General features: G+C 64.5%; 4 protein-coding genes across 6 annotated transcripts; 1 reads left to right on the top strand and 3 right to left on the bottom strand.

Moving 5' to 3' along the window:
• The first annotated feature begins 175 nt into the window (after positions 1-175).
• Positions 176-1,789, top strand: TBX10 (T-box transcription factor 10). Its single transcript, XM_051776239.1, has 7 exons — positions 176-544; positions 616-717; positions 766-955; positions 1,051-1,206; positions 1,275-1,342; positions 1,423-1,511; positions 1,566-1,789. The coding sequence occupies exons 1-7, from the start codon at positions 480-482 to the stop codon at positions 1,787-1,789; spliced, it is 894 nt and encodes a 297-aa protein (XP_051632199.1). The 5' UTR covers positions 176-479.
• A 64-nt stretch (positions 1,790-1,853) lies between these two features.
• On the bottom strand, positions 1,854-7,539 carry TCIRG1 (T cell immune regulator 1, ATPase H+ transporting V0 subunit a3). The gene is made up of 19 exons (XM_051776962.1): positions 6,980-7,539; positions 6,555-6,633; positions 6,224-6,453; positions 6,030-6,124; positions 5,735-5,861; positions 5,571-5,653; positions 5,357-5,450; positions 5,074-5,286; positions 4,480-4,630; positions 4,262-4,401; positions 3,840-3,997; positions 3,672-3,762; positions 3,473-3,591; positions 3,080-3,293; positions 2,839-2,943; positions 2,643-2,753; positions 2,433-2,553; positions 2,175-2,346; positions 1,854-2,084 (listed from the first exon to the last, which is right to left on the bottom strand). Exons 1-19 carry the CDS (start codon positions 7,094-7,096, stop codon positions 2,003-2,005), a joined length of 2,502 nt encoding a protein of 833 aa, XP_051632922.1. The 5' UTR covers positions 7,097-7,539; the 3' UTR covers positions 1,854-2,002.
• A 938-nt stretch (positions 7,540-8,477) lies between these two features.
• Positions 8,478-10,226, bottom strand: NDUFS8 (NADH:ubiquinone oxidoreductase core subunit S8). The gene is made up of 7 exons (XM_051777153.1): positions 10,145-10,226; positions 9,553-9,600; positions 9,422-9,475; positions 9,223-9,312; positions 8,980-9,152; positions 8,786-8,914; positions 8,478-8,695 (listed from the first exon to the last, which is right to left on the bottom strand). The coding sequence occupies exons 1-7, from the start codon at positions 10,200-10,202 to the stop codon at positions 8,564-8,566; spliced, it is 684 nt and encodes a 227-aa protein (XP_051633113.1). The 5' UTR covers positions 10,203-10,226; the 3' UTR covers positions 8,478-8,563.
• A 684-nt stretch (positions 10,227-10,910) lies between these two features.
• LOC127466321 (aldehyde dehydrogenase family 3 member B1-like) lies at positions 10,911-15,860 on the bottom strand. 3 transcript variants are annotated; one of them, XM_051777017.1, is made up of 10 exons: positions 15,615-15,860; positions 15,300-15,462; positions 14,453-14,563; positions 14,243-14,363; positions 14,027-14,112; positions 13,738-13,819; positions 13,098-13,484; positions 12,741-12,907; positions 12,464-12,563; positions 10,911-11,479 (listed from the first exon to the last, which is right to left on the bottom strand). In XM_051777017.1, the coding sequence occupies exons 1-10, from the start codon at positions 15,713-15,715 to the stop codon at positions 11,286-11,288; spliced, it is 1,512 nt and encodes a 503-aa protein (XP_051632977.1). In that variant the 5' UTR covers positions 15,716-15,860; the 3' UTR covers positions 10,911-11,285. The 3 variants fall into 3 exon arrangements, with proteins under 3 accessions (XP_051632977.1, XP_051632976.1, XP_051632978.1); XM_051777016.1 differs by having other exon boundaries at positions 11,373-12,563; XM_051777018.1 differs by lacking the exons at positions 15,300-15,462; positions 15,615-15,860 and adding an exon at positions 15,145-15,283 and having other exon boundaries at positions 11,373-12,563.

Below are 15,860 nucleotides of genomic sequence, written 5' to 3'. Positions count from 1 at the left end.
CAGGCTGTGGGGGACAGTCTAGAGCCAGCGCTGCACTGGGACGGGGCTTCAGAGGGGTCCCCACTGCCACCATGCCCGGAGACAGAGCCACGGACGCCTCCTACCCTCCTGCTGCACCCACGGCAGGTAAAACTCACCCGCGGTAACGCTCCCTGCTCCCACTGGCGGGGTCCTGTGGTGGGGTCCCACAGTGTTATAAGGTGTGGGGGGGTCACTCAGCCCCAAAAGAGTGGGACTGCAATAGGGAAGGGGATAAAACCCACCCCAACCCTCCCATCCCTCCACAGAGGGAGGGTGTGGTGTGGTGTCCACACACCGGGTCTGCTCTCCCAGACCAACACCCCCTTCATCCCTCTGCAGCCTTCCTGGGGGCTGCAGGTGAGGGATCCCCATGTGCCCCTGGTCTTGGGTGGGCTGGCGAGGGGCCAGGGGCCAGCGGCAAGAACCGGCGCGTGTGCCACGCCGCGGCACGGCTGGAGATGGGCAGCCTCTGGGAGGAGTTCAACCGCCTGGGCACCGAGATGATCGTCACCAAAGCAGGCAGGTTGGTACCTGAGAGGCACGGGGGGCTGCCAGGACGGGGACACAACCTTCCCACCTCCCCTCTCTGTGCAGGAGGATGTTTCCCACCTTCCAGGTGAAGCTGTCGGGGTTGGATCCGTTGGCTGACTATGTCTTGCTCATGGATTTCATCCCGCTGGACGACAAGAGATACAGGTGGAGATGGGGTGATGGGGGCAGGGGGCTGGATCTGGGGGTGCTGAGCCCCACCCCGCCCTGCAGATACGCCTTCCACAGCTCCTCCTGGCTGGCAGCGGGCCGGGCCGAGCCGGCAGCTCCTGGACGTGTCCACTTCCACCCCGACTCCCCCGCCAAGGGCGCCCAGTGGATGCGGCAGATCGTCTCCTTCGACAAGCTCAAGCTGACCAACAACCTCCTGGACGACAACGGCCACGTGAGGACCCCACCGTGGGGCGGGCGATGGGGGGGACACGATGCACCCCTGCACAGGAGAGGGGTCCTGCCACCTTCCCCTTTCCCCCCACCCAGATCATCCTCAACTCCATGCACCGCTACCAGCCCCGATTCCACGTCGTCCTCGTGGACCCGCGGCGCGACAGCGAGCGCTTCGCCCACCAGAACTTCAAGTCCTTCAGCTTCCCCGAGACCCAGTTCATGGCGGTGACGGCCTACCAGAACCACCGGGTGAGCCTGGGGGGGGAGGACACCGGGGTACCCTCCCAGGGACCCCCTGACCCCGCTCCCCGCCGCAGATCACCCAGCTGAAGATCGCCAGCAACCCCTTCGCCAAGGGATTTCGGGATGGCGACCCCGAGCCATGGTAAGGGAGCACCCAATGCTGCCCCCACACCGCAGTGAGGGGGTCACACCGCCTCCCCTGACCCCCCATCTCTCTTGCAGGTGTGGGGTGCCAGCAGGGTCGCTGCTGGGGACGACAACCCGCGCCCGGGCCGCCCCACTGCCCCCCCGCCCCGAGAAGCAGGAGAAAGGTAGGGGGGCTGCGGAGGGGGCTGACCCCCTGCTGCTGCCTCTCTCCCCCCCAGGGGCTCCCCGCAGCCATGGGGCGCTGGTTGCTGCCGCCCAGCAATCAGCAGCACCCCCCAATTTCCCCGAGCTCCCTGCACCTCCCTTCCAGCCTCTGACCTGCCCCCCCAGCGTCTACGTGGGGGCCAAACCCTGCACCCTGCCCTACCCCCTGCCCGCCTTCCCCCCGCTCAACACCTACGGCACCACCGCGGGCCCCACCTTTGGCTACGGGCAGCAGTGATGGGGGGCACCCCCAAATCCCCCCCCGACCCCTTACCCAAGGGATGGCAACGCAGAGCAGGGGGGAAGCCACGGGGACAGCTTTATTCACTGCCAAGGAGGGGACAGGAGGATGCTGCAGCCAGGCCCCACTGCCCCTCGGCTCTGGGGGTCCAGCAGGGGGGAATTTGGGGTGCCGCAGATGTTCCGAGCCCCCGACATTCCCTCAGCACGGCTAGTCCCAGGTGTCTGGTGCGAAGGCGAAGGGGCACAGCTTGTACCCGGCACCCACATAGAACTTATTCTGGAACTCCACCCTGGCGAGGAGAGGTGGAGGGGTCAGGGGTGGTTGGTGGGGGTCCACCACCCTCCCACCCCCCCAGACCCCACCAGCTTTGGGGGCTCACCAGTGCAGGCGCAGGGCGTGGAGGAAGGCGGAGAGCCCCTCCATCACCAGCAGGATGGCCACGGTCAGCACGGCAAAGGCGGCGAACACGGGCACCAGCACCACCCCGCCCACGTAGCTCAGCCCCACGAAGCCGTTCCGCATCACCATGGTCCACAGGACCTCCGAGAGCTCTGGGAATGGGCGGGACAGGGGCGGGCAGAGGGGGTGAGGGCCTGCCCAGCTCCAGTGGGGGACAGAGGGGGCCAAGGGCACTCACGGGCGTGCGCCAGGCTGAGTGCCCAGAGCCGCAGGTAGGACGCGGTGTTGGAGACGCAGCCCAGGCAGTACTCGATGGTGTGGATCGCCTGGTGCATGAAGATTTCGGAGAAGTCCAAGTGCTGCGGGGGGATGGAGGGGACACGGGACATGAGCAGGGGGCACAGACACCCCTACTCCCATCATCTGAGCTCGCCTGGGTGCCCCTCACCTTGGCGTCAGGGCTGTGCCCCCCGCTCTCCACGTCCTCCTTGGTGGCGTTGACAGAGTTCCCGGCCTCCTGCCCATCCAGCAGTGGCTCCTGCTCCCCCGTAGCCACCGGCTGCACCGGGACAGCACCGGCAGGCAGTGAGACGTGCCCCCCCTGCACCTCCCTGCTGAGCCCACCCACAGCCCCCCAGCCTTACCCTACTCGGGGCGCGCTGCCGGCACCACAGGTACAGCGGCGTCCCCAGGAGCAGGACGGGCACCGACGCCAGCGCCAGCACCACCAGCACCGTCTGCACCGGCACCTGTGGCACGGGGACATCGTTCTGGGGTCCCCTATGGGCTACTCGAGCTGAGAACGGCCCCACTCATGATGCCAGGGCTCCCAGCTCTCCCACCCTGGGTAGGGGGTGGGTGGTCCCCATGGCAGTGGGGTGGTACCTGCCCCTGGTAGAGCGGGAGGTTCTCGACATTGGAGGTGAAGAGGAACATGTCGATGAAGTGGATGAGGATGCTGGGGGCCACCCGGGAGTCAGCAGCGCTGTACTTGAGCCACTTGTAGAAGATGAGGAAGACCAGGTAGCCAAAAAGAGCCAGGAGGAAAATCATCTCCGGGAGGAACTCCAGGACCAGCCGGTGCCGCTGCTTGAAGTGCCTGGTGGGGGGGGGACATCAGACAAGCTCAGCCTGTCCCTCCTTACCCTCCTGTGTCCTCGGCACCCACTAAGGTGTAGGAGTACAGGACCCAAGTCACCCACCCCATCCCACCCAGGTGAGTCCAATCCTGGTCCCCTTGGCATGACAAGAGCCAGTGGGAGCAGCCCGAGAACTCACAGGTGGTTGAAGACCCCCAACACGATGCCAAAGCCCATGTGCACGATGCCCAGCACCACTGACATCTTCATCTTGAAGGAGTTGAGGAAGTTGAGATGGTTAGTGGCCAAGCTCCAGATCTGTTGTGGACAAGGTGGGTGAGACTCTGCGCCACCTCAAAGAGGGTCCCACCTCATTGTCACCCCTATGGGACACTCACCGGGTCAATCCCAAATGGATACGGCCCTCGGAAGACACCGGTGACATTGGGGTCCAACGTGAGGGAGGGGTGGGTGGCGAGGTAGGCAGAGCTGGGGGCAGAGCAAGGGGTGTCAGCACTGTCAGGGACCCAGGGAGGCAGGCAGGGGGCGCAGGGGTGGGATCCCACCTCCAGGAGGAGTGGTTGGCCATGGTGGCCACGCTCCAGGCGGAGGGGAAGATGACGGTGGCTTTGCTGAAGCACTCGTTGTAGATGAAGCCGGTGTAGATGGAGAAGGCGCCCATGAGCAGAATGAGGTAACGCCCCTCAAAGAATGTCAGCCAGATCTGGTGGGGGCAAATATGGCTCCCGTGTCCCTCACTACCTCCCCCGCCCCATGCCCTCCCCCTCCCACACCACCACCCCTGACCCACCCTGTGTCGCCAACCCTCTCCCATGCTTCCAACCCCAATCCCACGCCCCCAACCTTGCGTCATACCTTCAACCCCATCCCATGCTTCCAAGGCCATCCCACATCTCCAACCCCGTTCCACGTCCCCCAGCTCGTCCCTTATTTCCAACCCCACCCCACCCCTCTGTCCCGCCCCCACCTCGCTGGTGCCCTGCCGCAGGCGGGGGCTGTCCTCGTACAGCACCATCCAGAGGGCGAAGAGGAACATGAGCAGCCCATGCCCCACGTCCCCAAACATGATGGCAAAGATGAAGGGGAAGGTGATGATGGCGTAGGGCGCTGTGGGACACAGGGACTGCATCACGTGGGGTGCCCTCCCCAGCCCTGGGCCACGGTGGGGGTCCGGGGGGGCCTTACCAGGGTTCACCTCCTGGTAACTGGCCACCCCGTAGGCGTCCACAATGCTCTGGAAGCCGGCGGTGAACTTGTTGGTGCGGATGAGGGTGGGGGGGCTCTCCGAGGTGGGGACGCGCTGCACAAAGCACTCCACGCTGGAGCCACTCTGGTACTGCGGGGACGGCACCCGGAGCCTGATCCTGGCACCCCCCTGCATGGCACCACCCCGCAGCAGCCCCCTGCCCAGCACCCGGAGCCTGGTCCTGGCACCCCCTTCCTGGCACATGCCCCACAATGGTGAGGGGACATAAGGACACCAAGTGACCTCTGGCACGAGGTCCTGGGGACACTGAGCAACCCCTGGCACAAGGACACGAGGACACCAACCAACTGCTGGCATGAGGATGTGGAGGCACCAAGAAACCCAGGCACAGGGACAGGGGAACATCGAGTAACTTCTGGCATGAGGGCATAAGGGCACCAAGCAACTCCTGGTATGAGGATGCAGGAACAACGAGCAGCTGCTGGCACGAGGACACGGGGACACCAAGCAGCTCTGGCACAAGGACACTCAGCATGTCCAGGATGGGGATGTGGGGACACCGAGCTGCTCACCGATCCCTGGCGCAGGGCGTCCTGCACTTGGGTGAGGTCCCGCACGGGGCACCAGACCTCGGCAATGAGGCACTTCTCGGTGACATCGAAGCTGCACTGGTTGAGGATGAGGTAGATGGCCTTCATCTTCTGCACCTGCACGCGCCAGGCGGGCAGCGCCAGCGCCACCTTGTCCAGAACCTGTGCCAGGTACTGCTCCGTCTCCTCCAGCACCTGCGGGCACCTGGGTCAGGGGTGTGGGTCCTGGCATGGGTCCGAAGTCCCCCCATGGCACCCAGCTCACCACGCTGAGATCCTGGATCTGGTTGTGCAGCCCGGTGATGGTGTCCTCCCGGCTGGCCTCGCTCTCTGGGTACGGATACACCTGGCAGTGAAAGCTGAGACAGATGGACACCACCGTGTTAGGGTGTGCCAGGGATTCCCAGCCCAGCCCTGTGGGGGTATCCAGAGTGGGTGCTACTAAATAAACCTCCGTGTGGACACACACGGCCCCTCACCAATCCGAGATCTTGCGGATCTTCTGCCCGATCTGCTCGCCCCAGTAGGAGATGAGGAAGATGACCCAGGTGACGCTCTCGCCCTGGGAACAGCACAGCCCGTGTCACCCTGGTGTCCCAGCCCCCCAACCCTACCAGCCCCCCCACTCCCGGTGCCCCCTCACCGTGGCCGGGTCCTCCATGGGCTCAGGCATCTCCACGAAGGAGGCCACCAGGTACCCGCGGCAGGCCCGCCACAGCAGCCGCTCGAAGGCGGTCACTCGCCAGGGGTGGATGACACCAGCCACGAAGCTGCAGAGACACGGCAGGGGTGTTGGGACGGGCAAGCTGCCCCCCAGTCATGCCACTGTCCCGCAGGCCATCTCCAACCCTTATCCCACAGCTTCCCAGTCGCCCCGTGGCCACATCGCTGCCCCGCAGCCCCTCTCCACCCCCCACCCCTGCCCCAGCAGATCTCACTTGATCTTGCGCTCGAGGTGCTGGTGCAGGGAGGGGTCGAGGATGGGCTCTCGGTCCGAGAGCGCCCGTGGCCGTGGCGGAGAGCCCAGGGGGGCCTGTGGCAATGTGGAGCAGAGGGATGAGTCTGGGGGTCCGGGGGGGAAGCTGAGGCCTCAAGCAGCCCCCCGCGGCCGGCGGGGCTCCCCCCGACCCACCGGCAGGCTGGTGAAGCGCTGTCCCTCCCGCAGCACATGCAGGTACTGCCGCAGGTCCCGCAGGCGCCCGCGCAGGGACGAGCGATTCCGGGTGACCTCCCGCAGCTCCTGCGCCAGCTGCTCCGACTGCTCCTGCACCCGCAGCGCTTCCCGCGCCAGCGGCGCCCGCGGGCTCTCGGGGCACGGCCCCAGCACCCGCCCCGCGCCCCGCAGCTCCTGCTGCAGGAAGGCTGGGGAAGGGGGGGGAGAACACGGTCACAGTGGAGGGCTTAAAGGGGGGATCCCCCTAAGAAGCCCCCCCAGTCAGCCCCGCGCCCCCCGCGGCACTCACTGAAGGTTTTCTCCATGTCCTCACAGCGCCGCACCTCGCCCACGAAGCGCCGCTGGAAGGGGCTCACTTTGGGGTTCAGCTGTGGGAGGGGGGGACAATCAGGGCACGGCCCCACGGGATGGGGAGTCCAGCATCCCGGGGTGACAGGCAGCACAGGCACCTCAAAACACCATCCCAAATTCCCGGCACCTCAACCCAGCCTGACCAACTTCCCTGCTCCCAGAGCACCCCAAACCAACCCTCCTGCACCCATAAGTACCCCAAATCACCCGCCCCAAACAGCCTGCACCCTAACCCACCCAGATCAATTCCCTGTCCCCAAAGCACCCCAAAACACCTATCCCAAACCCAGATCCATCCAGACCCACCCCCAGGACACTCCAAAAGACCCCACACACGCCCCCCCCCCCCCAACCCCTACTTACATCCCTGAACTCCAGCAGCCCGCGCTCCCCCAGCTCGCTGATGCAGCTGTAGGCAGAGGCGGACTGGAGGAAGAGCTGGGCCAGGCAAACCTCCTCGCTGCGGAACAGGGACCCCATGGCCTCCCCAGACCCCCAGAGACCCCCAATCCGGCTCGGGGTGCGGAGGCGTCAGGGCACCCGCCCGGGGATGGGATGGAACGGTACGACAGGGAACGGGATGGGATGGGAATGGGGGACTGAGAGACAGGGGGGGTGAGGGTTGGGAAGGAGAACACCAGGGCAGGGGGGGTCACCCCAGGCGTCACCCCGGGGGTCCCGGAGGCGGCGGCGGCGGCACCGCGGTGTCGCTTTGCTGTGGCCGTGGGAAACCGACCCGCTCCGGTCACACGCGGCTCTTCCCAGCACCGGGCTGGCAAAATACTTTCCAGACCTCCTATTTCCCCACAGTCCCCGCCCCGCTCAGCTGCCTCTGAGTCAGGGCCAGCGAACCCCCCGCCCCGGGACCGCCCCGGCCCCGCTCCGGGCCCACCCGCCCCTGCTGCCCACCCTGCGGCGGAGCGGGGCGGGGATCCGCACTTCCTCTTCCCCAGGAAGAGCCCGGCCCCGGGGAGGGACCGACGGGCCCGGCCCCGCCGCCCCACGGGAACCCCCGTCTCGGGACATCCTACACCGCGGTGGGAAGGGGCCCCTCGGAGACAGGACCCCTTGCGACATCCCCCGAGGAGGATGGCAATGGGAAACAGCCCCCCCACCCACCCCGGAGCCGGGAAACCCCCCCCACCAGTACCACCAGGACACTCCGGCAGTGCCACCAGGACTCCATACCAGGATCACCAGGCACCTCACATTGGTATCACTGGGACCTCCATACCGAAACCACCAGGACTCCCACACTGGTACCACTGGAATCTCCATACCAATACTATCAGGATTCCCCAGGTGGGATCACTGAGACCCCTAGGACTCCCACACCAGCACCACCAGGACCCCCACACTGGTATCACTGGGACCTCCATACCAAAACCACCAGGACCACTCCTGTCAGGGAGGTTGGACCCCCACACTGGTACCACTGGGATCCCCGTGCTGGGATCACACTGAGATGCCCATGATGGGATCACTGGGACCCTCCTGCCAGGATGACCAGGACCCCCACACCAGTACCACCAGGATCCCCCTGCTGGGACCACCCAGACCCTCAGACTAGCACCACTAGGACCCACACAACAGTACCACCAGGCCCCCCGTACCTGGCAGCCCGTAGAAGCTGGAAATGAGTCTCCCAGCCCTCCCCTAATTCCCTCCCAACGCTGCTGCTCCATCCCTGCCCACCCCTCATCCCATCCCACACCTTTCTGTGCAACCCACTCCCCCACCCCAGGGTTGGTGTCACCCCCAGGACCCTCGTCCTCCTCCTCAAAACACAACCACACACCCAGGGATCCCCCAGGGGCTCAGGGGGTCAAACCCCAGCACTGGAAAGGAAAAGACACGGAACTGCGGGTTGGGAAGGGGCCGGTGCCCCCGGTGGCGGGTGAACCCCCAGACCCTTTATTTGGTGGTGGGTGGGTGCCGGGGGGGCCGTCACCGGTACAGGTAATCGGCCTGGATGTTGGCAGCGATCTCGGCCTCCCACTTGTCGCCGTTGTTGAGCAGCTTCTCCTTGTTGTAGAGCAGCTCCTCGTGCGTCTCCGTCGAAAACTCGAAGTTGGGACCCTGCCAGGGTGGGAGGAGGGGGGGCGGTCACCCCTGGGGTCAGGGCGGTGGGGAAGAGGGGGTCCGTAGCACCCCCAAAGCCCCGCTCACCTCCACGATGGCATCCACGGGACAGGCCTCCTGGCAGAACCCGCAGTAGATGCACTTGGTCATGTCGATGTCGTAGCGGGTGGTGCGGCGGCTGCCGTCGGCGCGGGGCTCGGCCTCGATGGTGATGGCCTGGCGCGGGGACAGCGTCAGCCCCGGAGCCCCTGGGCGGCGGGAGCAGGGGGAGGAAGGCTCACCTGTGCCGGGCACACGGCCTCGCAGAGCTTGCAGGCAATGCAGCGCTCCTCCCCGGACGGGTAGCGGCGCAGCGCGTGCTCCCCGCGGAACCGCGGGCTCAGCGGGCCCTTCTCGAACGGGTAGTTGATGGTGGCCGGCTCCCGGAACAGGTAGCTCATGGTCATGGCCAGGCCTGGCAGGGACAGAGCAGGGTTATGGAGGGGGATGGCACCCCGCAGACGGGCAGGGCGGGCGGGCCTCACCTCGGATGAGCTCGGTCCAGAGCAGGGTCTGCGCGGCACGGTCGGTGATGGAGCGCATGTCCATGGCGGGCTCCTGGACGTTGACGTACTCTGCGGGAAAAGGGAGCTGTGTCTGCCCCGCACACCCCGGGGGCAGGAGCTGTGCCCACCGCAGGGAGGGGACGCAGAGGGGACACAAAGGCAGCACGGCCCTACTCACTGTAGCAGTCCCTGGGGGTGCTGGTGCTGAGCAGACGCAGCGGGACCGGGGGGCCTGGGGGAGGGACGGGGGGGTTAGGAGGGGTCGAGATGGGGCTTAGGGGGGCTCGGGGGTGCCTGGTGTGGCCTCACCTGCGCGGGAAGCCCGGTACAGCAGTCGCAGCGCCGCCATGGCTGGTCCTGGGGTGCAGAGGGAACCTCAGGGGCTACAAGCAAGGGAAGGCCCCCAACTTCCCACGGGGGGGCCTGGGACCCTGACCCCCACCTGTCCACCCAAAGAGGCCCGGACATCAGGCACCTCTCCTCCCGAGAGGGACCCCGGTGTCCCAACACCCCCCCGGGGACCCCAAGTGTCCCCCCAAGGGACCCGGCCATCCTGCCCCTGCTCCAGTCCCCCCTGGGATGTCCCATTCCTCCTCCGAGGGACCCAAGTGTGCTCCCCAAATCACTCAGGGGTCCTGTCCCCTCAACAAAGGATCCAGGCGTCCCCCCAAGGGACTCAGGTAGCCCCCCCTACCCCCATGCCCCAAAAGCCCAGCCCCACTCTCCAGCAGCCACTGACCCTCGCCGGCGGGACCAACCGCTCCTGTCACCCCCCAAACCGCCGCTCACCCTCTGCGCGTGTCCTCGGGGGCGCGGTACGGGCCGCCCCCTCTGCCCTAAGCGGGACTCCCCAGCCCGGCACAGCCCCCGGGCCCCTCCGGGCCTCCCGTTGTCCCCTCACCTGCCCCAAGGACCCTCCGGCGCCCTGACCCCTGGTCGCCCCCGCAGGCACTACGCATGCGCGCCCGGCGGCGCCGGGTGGGCGGGGCGCGCGGCGATGGATCTGCTTCCCATTGGTCGGAGCCCCGCTAGCGGGAGGGGACGGGCGGCCGTGCGTCACTCATTGGATGGAACTGTGCCCGCGCGCGCAGCGATTGGCTGGAACGGAGGAGGGGCGTGTCCAAGTGGCCGGCGGAAGCGGAAGCGCGTGTTGATGGCGGTGGAGCCGCGCGTGGTTACGGCGGCGGCGCGGAGCTTCCCGGGCTTCTGGCACTTCCCGGGCTTCCGGGGCCTCCCGGCCAGTTCTTACAGCAGCACGGGCCGCGGGTGTCGGAAAGTCTTGAACTTGGAGCGGCCTAGCCCGCTTTGACCCACTGCAGAGCCCGGCACCGGGCACAGCCCCGAGGGAGCTCAAGGCGGGGACCAGGGCTCCAAGGACCTGGAGAGCGGGGCAGGGGATCAGCCCGGGGGGCCTTCAGCGTTTGCCCGGGCCATAACCCCCGGCACAGCCGCGGGAGCGGGACGCCGGTACTGGGCATCGTCCCCCTTTCCTTGTGTTTCCCTATTAAACTGTCTTTATCTCAACACCCTTCTCAGATTCTCTCCCATCGTCCTACCCAGGGGGATCCCTCTGGGATTCAGCCATGGCACTCCACAGCCCGGCAGGGGTGGGAATCCCTTTTCTGAGCACAACCAGCCCCCCAAACTGGAGGATCATGGTGCTGGGATCGTGGAGCTGGAGAAACCGGGGTCATTGATCAAGGGAAACTGGGATTGTGGTAAAGACTGGGATCATCCCAGCATAAGGATTTGGGATGAGAGCGTTGCTGTGGACCTCTCCTCAGAGCAGAGTCCTCAATGGGGGGGACACAGGGGTGACCCCTGTGCTGTGGTGGGGCCAGCAGTGATAGAGCTCCAGAGAGCCAGAAAAGGGGATGTGGGACTGGGATGGAGGGAGATGTGGGGGACAGGGGACTTCTGAGGTGAGCAAGGATGCAGGGAGATGGAAGGGAAGCACACAGGATGTGAGGAAACACCTTTCATTGCACCTGGACACCACGGCCAGGGTCGGGGGGGATCCTTGGAACGGGACACAGGGACCCTCAGAGCAGGGTACAGTCATCCTTACGCGTCACCTTGGAAGTGGCCTGGATGATCCCAAATTTCTTCTGGCTATAGGGGGGGTAGCGAGGGGCATTGAGGGGCTCCCGGCCCATCCCACGCTTCAGGCAGCCACGGCAGTGGGAGAAGGTGTCGAAGGTGAACTTCCCATGGTACATTCCCAGGCCGCTGTTCCCTGGAATACACAGCACAGGACCCTGGGGGGTGGCTGGATCTGGCCATCGTTTGGGTCACAAAGAACCCCACAGTTAAGCTCCCAGCTCCATAAAAATGGCACCCCATCTTCATCCAGCTGCTTTCCAAGCCGTGGATGAACTTCCCAGGCATGTGACTGAAATCGGACCATCAAGGTAACCCAGTGCACGCCCAAATGGATGTCTGGAGTGGGAAGATCAGGCTGGGAGGTGGAAAGATTCCCAAAAACCCTCTCATCAGTGGATTTCACGCTTTCAGGTAACACATTTAGCAACTGGAAGGGCATCACTGATGAGTTGGTGGCAGCAGCAAGATGCTCTCACCACATGAGCTTCCCTACCACAGGAATACCCTCCAAAACACATCCCATCCATGCTGGATCTAGCCCTGGATCCAGCCCATGCTGCAAAGACTGGGGGTGGAGAGGGACAATGGTCAAGGTGGCTTTAGCAAGGTGGGACCCATCTCCAAGGAACAACGTTGAGAGGTGGAAGGTGACCAGCCAGGAACAAGCACGGGGAAGGCAGGCAGGTTGCCAAAAAATAAGGAAATCCCCCTGTGTGTTGATAAGGGATATGATAAAATTTCATGGGTCATCCCGAGCTGGGATTGGAAGGGACCTTAAAGATTATCCAGTTCCAACCCCTCTGCCATGGGCAGGGACACCTTCCACTAGATTGTGTTGCTCCAAGCCCCAATTCCCAATGTTTTAAGCAAGATATTTCCATGGACACAGGGAACAGAGAGGTTGGGATAGGAAAAACAGAGAGAAGGAACCTCAGGGTGCTCCACGTGTGTCCAGCAAAGCCAAAGAGCCCAAGGTGAAGCAAATGGCTCCAGGAGGAGAATTTCCCTAGGGACCACTGAGCCCTCTGGAGCAGAGAGTTCCCCTTGAGACCCTTCCTGACCATGGGTGGGATCACACCTGGCTCCTGATGGCCAGGACTGGGGGCTCTGGACATACCAATCCCTCCGAAGGGCAGCGAGGTCAGCGTCACGTGCATTAGGGTGTCATTGCCACAGAAGCCGCCGCTGCTCGTCCGCTCCAGGACCTGGTTCACCACCTGGGAGGGAGCAGAGAAGGTGGGAAGTGGGTCTCCAACCTCACTCTCGCACCTCCAGCTGCAATCCATCCCCCCTAACCAGGGCTGTGTGCTCCCAGGAAAATATCTGGAGCTCAGACATGGCTGGACACGCCTGCCAAGGAGCACAGGGCGGGTGCAGTCCTGGTGTCACTCTACCTTGTCACTGGAGGAGAATGCGTAGATGGCCAAGGGCCGCTCACGGCTGTTGATGAAGTCAATGGCTTCATCCATGTTGGCCACGACGACGATGGGCAGGATGGGCCCGAAGATCTCCTCCTGCATGACAGGGTCCGAGGGCTGCACATCCACCAGGACTGTGGGAGCTGCGGAGAAGAAACCCGACGGCATCAGCCGGGCACAGAGGTCGGAGATGACACCTTGGACCTCTTGCCAAGGCCCAGCTCCTCTATGTTAGGACACCCCGCCAAGCACCCAAATCCTGTGGAAACCTTCTCCACACGCCATATCCGCTCCACGCACGGACGAAGACGTGCGTGAGGCCCAAGCCCTCACCGATGTAGCGCTCGGCCTCGTCCGTCTGTCCCCCGATGGCCACGCGCCCGCTGCACAGCAGCTTCCGCACCCGCTGGAACTGCTTGTCCCCCACAATGCGCCCAAAATCCGGGGATTCCTGGGGGTTGGGGCCGTAAAACTCCGTGATGGCCTCACGCAGGGCGGGGAGCAGCTTCCCTTGCATCTCCAGGCTGCAGAGCAGGTAGTCGGGCGCGATGCAGGTCTGCCCCGCGTTGAAGAAGCGGCCCCAGACCACGCGCCGAGCCACGTTGGGTATGTCGCAGCTGTCGGACACGTAGCAGGGGTTCTTGCCCCCCAGCTCCAGCGTCACCGGCGTCAGGTGCTTGGCAGCAGCCATCATCACGATCCGCCCCACCCGGGGGCTGCCTGTGGGCACGGAAAACGGGGGGGATGGGACAAACCCACCAGCCATCGCACACCTCTGCCATGGGGCACCCTGGGGCCAGAGCACACACACTGAGTCCCACCAGACCACAGACACACGCCCCAGATCCTCCAGCACATCCTGGCACCACAACCCCAAGCCAATCTCTGCCTTTTAGCAGGCGTGTCCGGAGGGAATCCCTCTTCCCCCTCACACCAAAGCCAGGCAGGGCTCTGCTCTGTCCCACAGGATTACCTGTGTAGAAGATGTAGTCGAACTTGTTCTCCAGCAGCCTTGTGGTCTCCTGCACACCCCCAGTTACCACAGCAAAGCAGTCCTGCAGGAGAACAGAACAGGTCCCCTCCTGTCACCATCTGTCCTCTCCATCGTGGGATGCTGGGACACTCACTGGGCACGGAGGAAGGAGGCTGGGCAGCTCATGGTACGAGGCTGGGCAGCTCATGGGTGGGCACAGGGCACAGCTCTGAGTGTGCAGGGGTAGGAACACCCCAGCCACGAGACAGGGATAGAGAGAGTATCTCACCTTGTCCAGGTAGCAGGGCAGCGCTTCTGCCACGAGTCTCTCGGTGTTCTTGGATATTTCTGAGGGCTTGATGATGACACAGTTCCCTGGGGGAGATCGAGAGGGTGCTGGAGCAGTGACATGGTAACAGACAGCCCTTCTGGGGACGAAGTGCCTTTGCCAGTGCTTGGGACCGCCCCGATCCTCTGGGCCAGGGGACTGTAAGGTGGGGCTCACCAGCAGCGATGGCCCCGATGAGGGGCCCCAGGATGAGGTAGATGGGGTAGTTCCAGGGCGCTATGATGAGCACCACCCCGTATGGCTCCTTGCGGATGAAGGCCGAATCCAACCGGGTCGCCTGCAGGACACCCACCACAACAGGTCCCATCCTGCACCACCATCCCACCTGGCTCTGCCTCCCGTCCTCTCCCTCTGCTTCCCTCTCACCAGAGGCCTGTCCACGTGCTTGTCCTTCATCCAGTGGGACAGGTTGTTCAGGGTCTCGCGGAGCTCATTCTTGCACAGGAGTGTCTCGGATAATTCAACTTCAAAGGGCGGCTGGGGACACCGAGGACCTGACATGTCACCTCAGCGTGTCCCGCAGCACAGGGCAGCTCATATCCTCACACTCCACATTGTTTTCCCCAGGATCTGGGGACTGAAGCCCTGGAGCCTCCAAATCCCATGGTGAATGGGCACCCCCAAAGGTGCTGAGCAACCCCCTGTGTCTGTGGCATGAAGTTTTTAAGCACGGACTGCTTAAAAAAAACCAGGAAAACTGACGCAGGTCCCATTGATCCAAACAGCAGGAAGGATGGGGAGGGAAGGTGTCCAAAGGTTGGAGAGCAGCAGACAATGAGCCCTGTGTGGTGGTGGAGGCTCCAGCTGCACAGCCACAGAGTGCAGCCAGAGAGTCCAGGCTCGGAATGCGGCAGCCTGGGCAAGCCCTCAGGGAGAGAAGGGAGTGACAATTCAGTGGGAAGCTCGGGCCGGGAGCAGGGATGAAACTGCCCAGGAAAGAGGGAAACAGAGGCTGGTAGGTGCGGGAATGGCTATCGATGCCGGGAGGCTTCTCACAGCCCCCTCTGCCCACGCCAGGGCAGGGACAAGCTCTGTAGGGGGGCTGGGACGTGCTTCACCTCACTCTCCCAATTCCAGAGGCTGCGGGCCGGGGTCGGAGTCCATTTGGGGGTGGAGCACTCAGAGGGAGGAGGACACAGCGCCCTCAGCCGGGTTGGGGGAGCCCTGCGGCTCCTCCAGCCGGCAGGTCCCCCCGGTTCCCGGCCCCTCTCACCTTGCCCATGTCCGCAGCGGTGGCCTCCAGGACCGCCTGCTTCTTCTCATCCAGGAAGCGTCCCAAGGCTTCCAGCTGGGCCACGCGGTATTCCATGGGCCGTGTCTTCCCGGAGAGCCAGGATGCCCGCAGGTGGCTCACCAGCCCTGCGTAGGGGTTCCCGCTGTGGGGACAGGGGTGTCAGGGGGACCCCCAGCCCCATCCCAGCTCCTCCAAGTTCCGCATCACCCTACCCAGTTATCCAACTGCTGCTCTAGGGAGAGGACAGAGCACCAGGACCCCTCCTGCCACCCCTCTATCCCACCACACTCTTACCTCATGGCAACACCATCCACACTCCCCTTCCCACCATCACCCTCAGGGGCTCTCCCAGCCCCGCTCCCAGCAGGCTGCAGGAAGACACTGTCAGTCTCCATGGTCCCACAGGAACAACACAAGGGTGGTTGCGCCGGGGCTGCCAACTGCAGCTTCCTCCTTCTCTGGAGGTGTCCAGAGAAGGGCGGTTGGCAGTTTCCTGCCCTGCCCCTTGGCTACCTGCATATCACTGCTGGCTCCATTCCA

The sequence above is a fragment of the Manacus candei genome, unplaced genomic scaffold (genome assembly GCF_025592945.1).
Source record: "Manacus candei isolate 608988 ecotype Guabito, Panama unplaced genomic scaffold, ASM2559294v1 h1tg000009l, whole genome shotgun sequence".
NCBI classification, from domain to species: domain Eukaryota; kingdom Metazoa; phylum Chordata; class Aves; order Passeriformes; family Pipridae; genus Manacus; species Manacus candei.
The sequence above is the reverse complement of the archived record's forward strand: the minus strand, read 5'-3'. Positions and strand labels throughout refer to the sequence as shown.

Coding starts and splice junctions, on each gene's coding strand:
- LOC127466321 (XM_051777016.1), bottom strand. CDS start 15,715: ATGGAGACTGACAGTGTCTTCCTGCAGCCTGCTGGGAGCGGGGCTGGG. Junction 14,564..15,299: donor CCGCTGCGGACATGGGCAAG/GTGAGAGGGGCC, acceptor CGGTGTCCCCAG/CCGCCCTTTGAAGTTGAATT. Junction 14,364..14,452: donor AGCACGTGGACAGGCCTCTG/GTGAGAGGGAAG, acceptor GGTGTCCTGCAG/GCGACCCGGTTGGATTCGGC.
- TBX10 (XM_051776239.1), top strand. CDS start 480: ATGGGCAGCCTCTGGGAGGAGTTCAACCGCCTGGGCACCGAGATGATC. Junction 1,207..1,274: donor CGGCCTACCAGAACCACCGG/GTGAGCCTGGGG, acceptor TCCCCGCCGCAG/ATCACCCAGCTGAAGATCGC. Junction 1,343..1,422: donor GATGGCGACCCCGAGCCATG/GTAAGGGAGCAC, acceptor TCTCTCTTGCAG/GTGTGGGGTGCCAGCAGGGT.
- NDUFS8 (XM_051777153.1), bottom strand. CDS start 10,202: ATGCGTAGTGCCTGCGGGGGCGACCAGGGGTCAGGGCGCCGGAGGGTC. Junction 8,915..8,979: donor AGGCCGTGTGCCCGGCACAG/GTGAGCCTTCCT, acceptor TCCCCGCGCCAG/GCCATCACCATCGAGGCCGA. Junction 8,696..8,785: donor CCGTGGATGCCATCGTGGAG/GTGAGCGGGGCT, acceptor CCACCCTGGCAG/GGTCCCAACTTCGAGTTTTC.
- TCIRG1 (XM_051776962.1), bottom strand. CDS start 7,096: ATGGGGTCCCTGTTCCGCAGCGAGGAGGTTTGCCTGGCCCAGCTCTTC. Junction 5,862..6,029: donor CACCTCGAGCGCAAGATCAA/GTGAGATCTGCT, acceptor GTGTCTCTGCAG/CTTCGTGGCTGGTGTCATCC. Junction 3,998..4,261: donor TGCGGCAGGGCACCAGCGAG/GTGGGGGCGGGA, acceptor TGCCCCCACCAG/ATCTGGCTGACATTCTTTGA.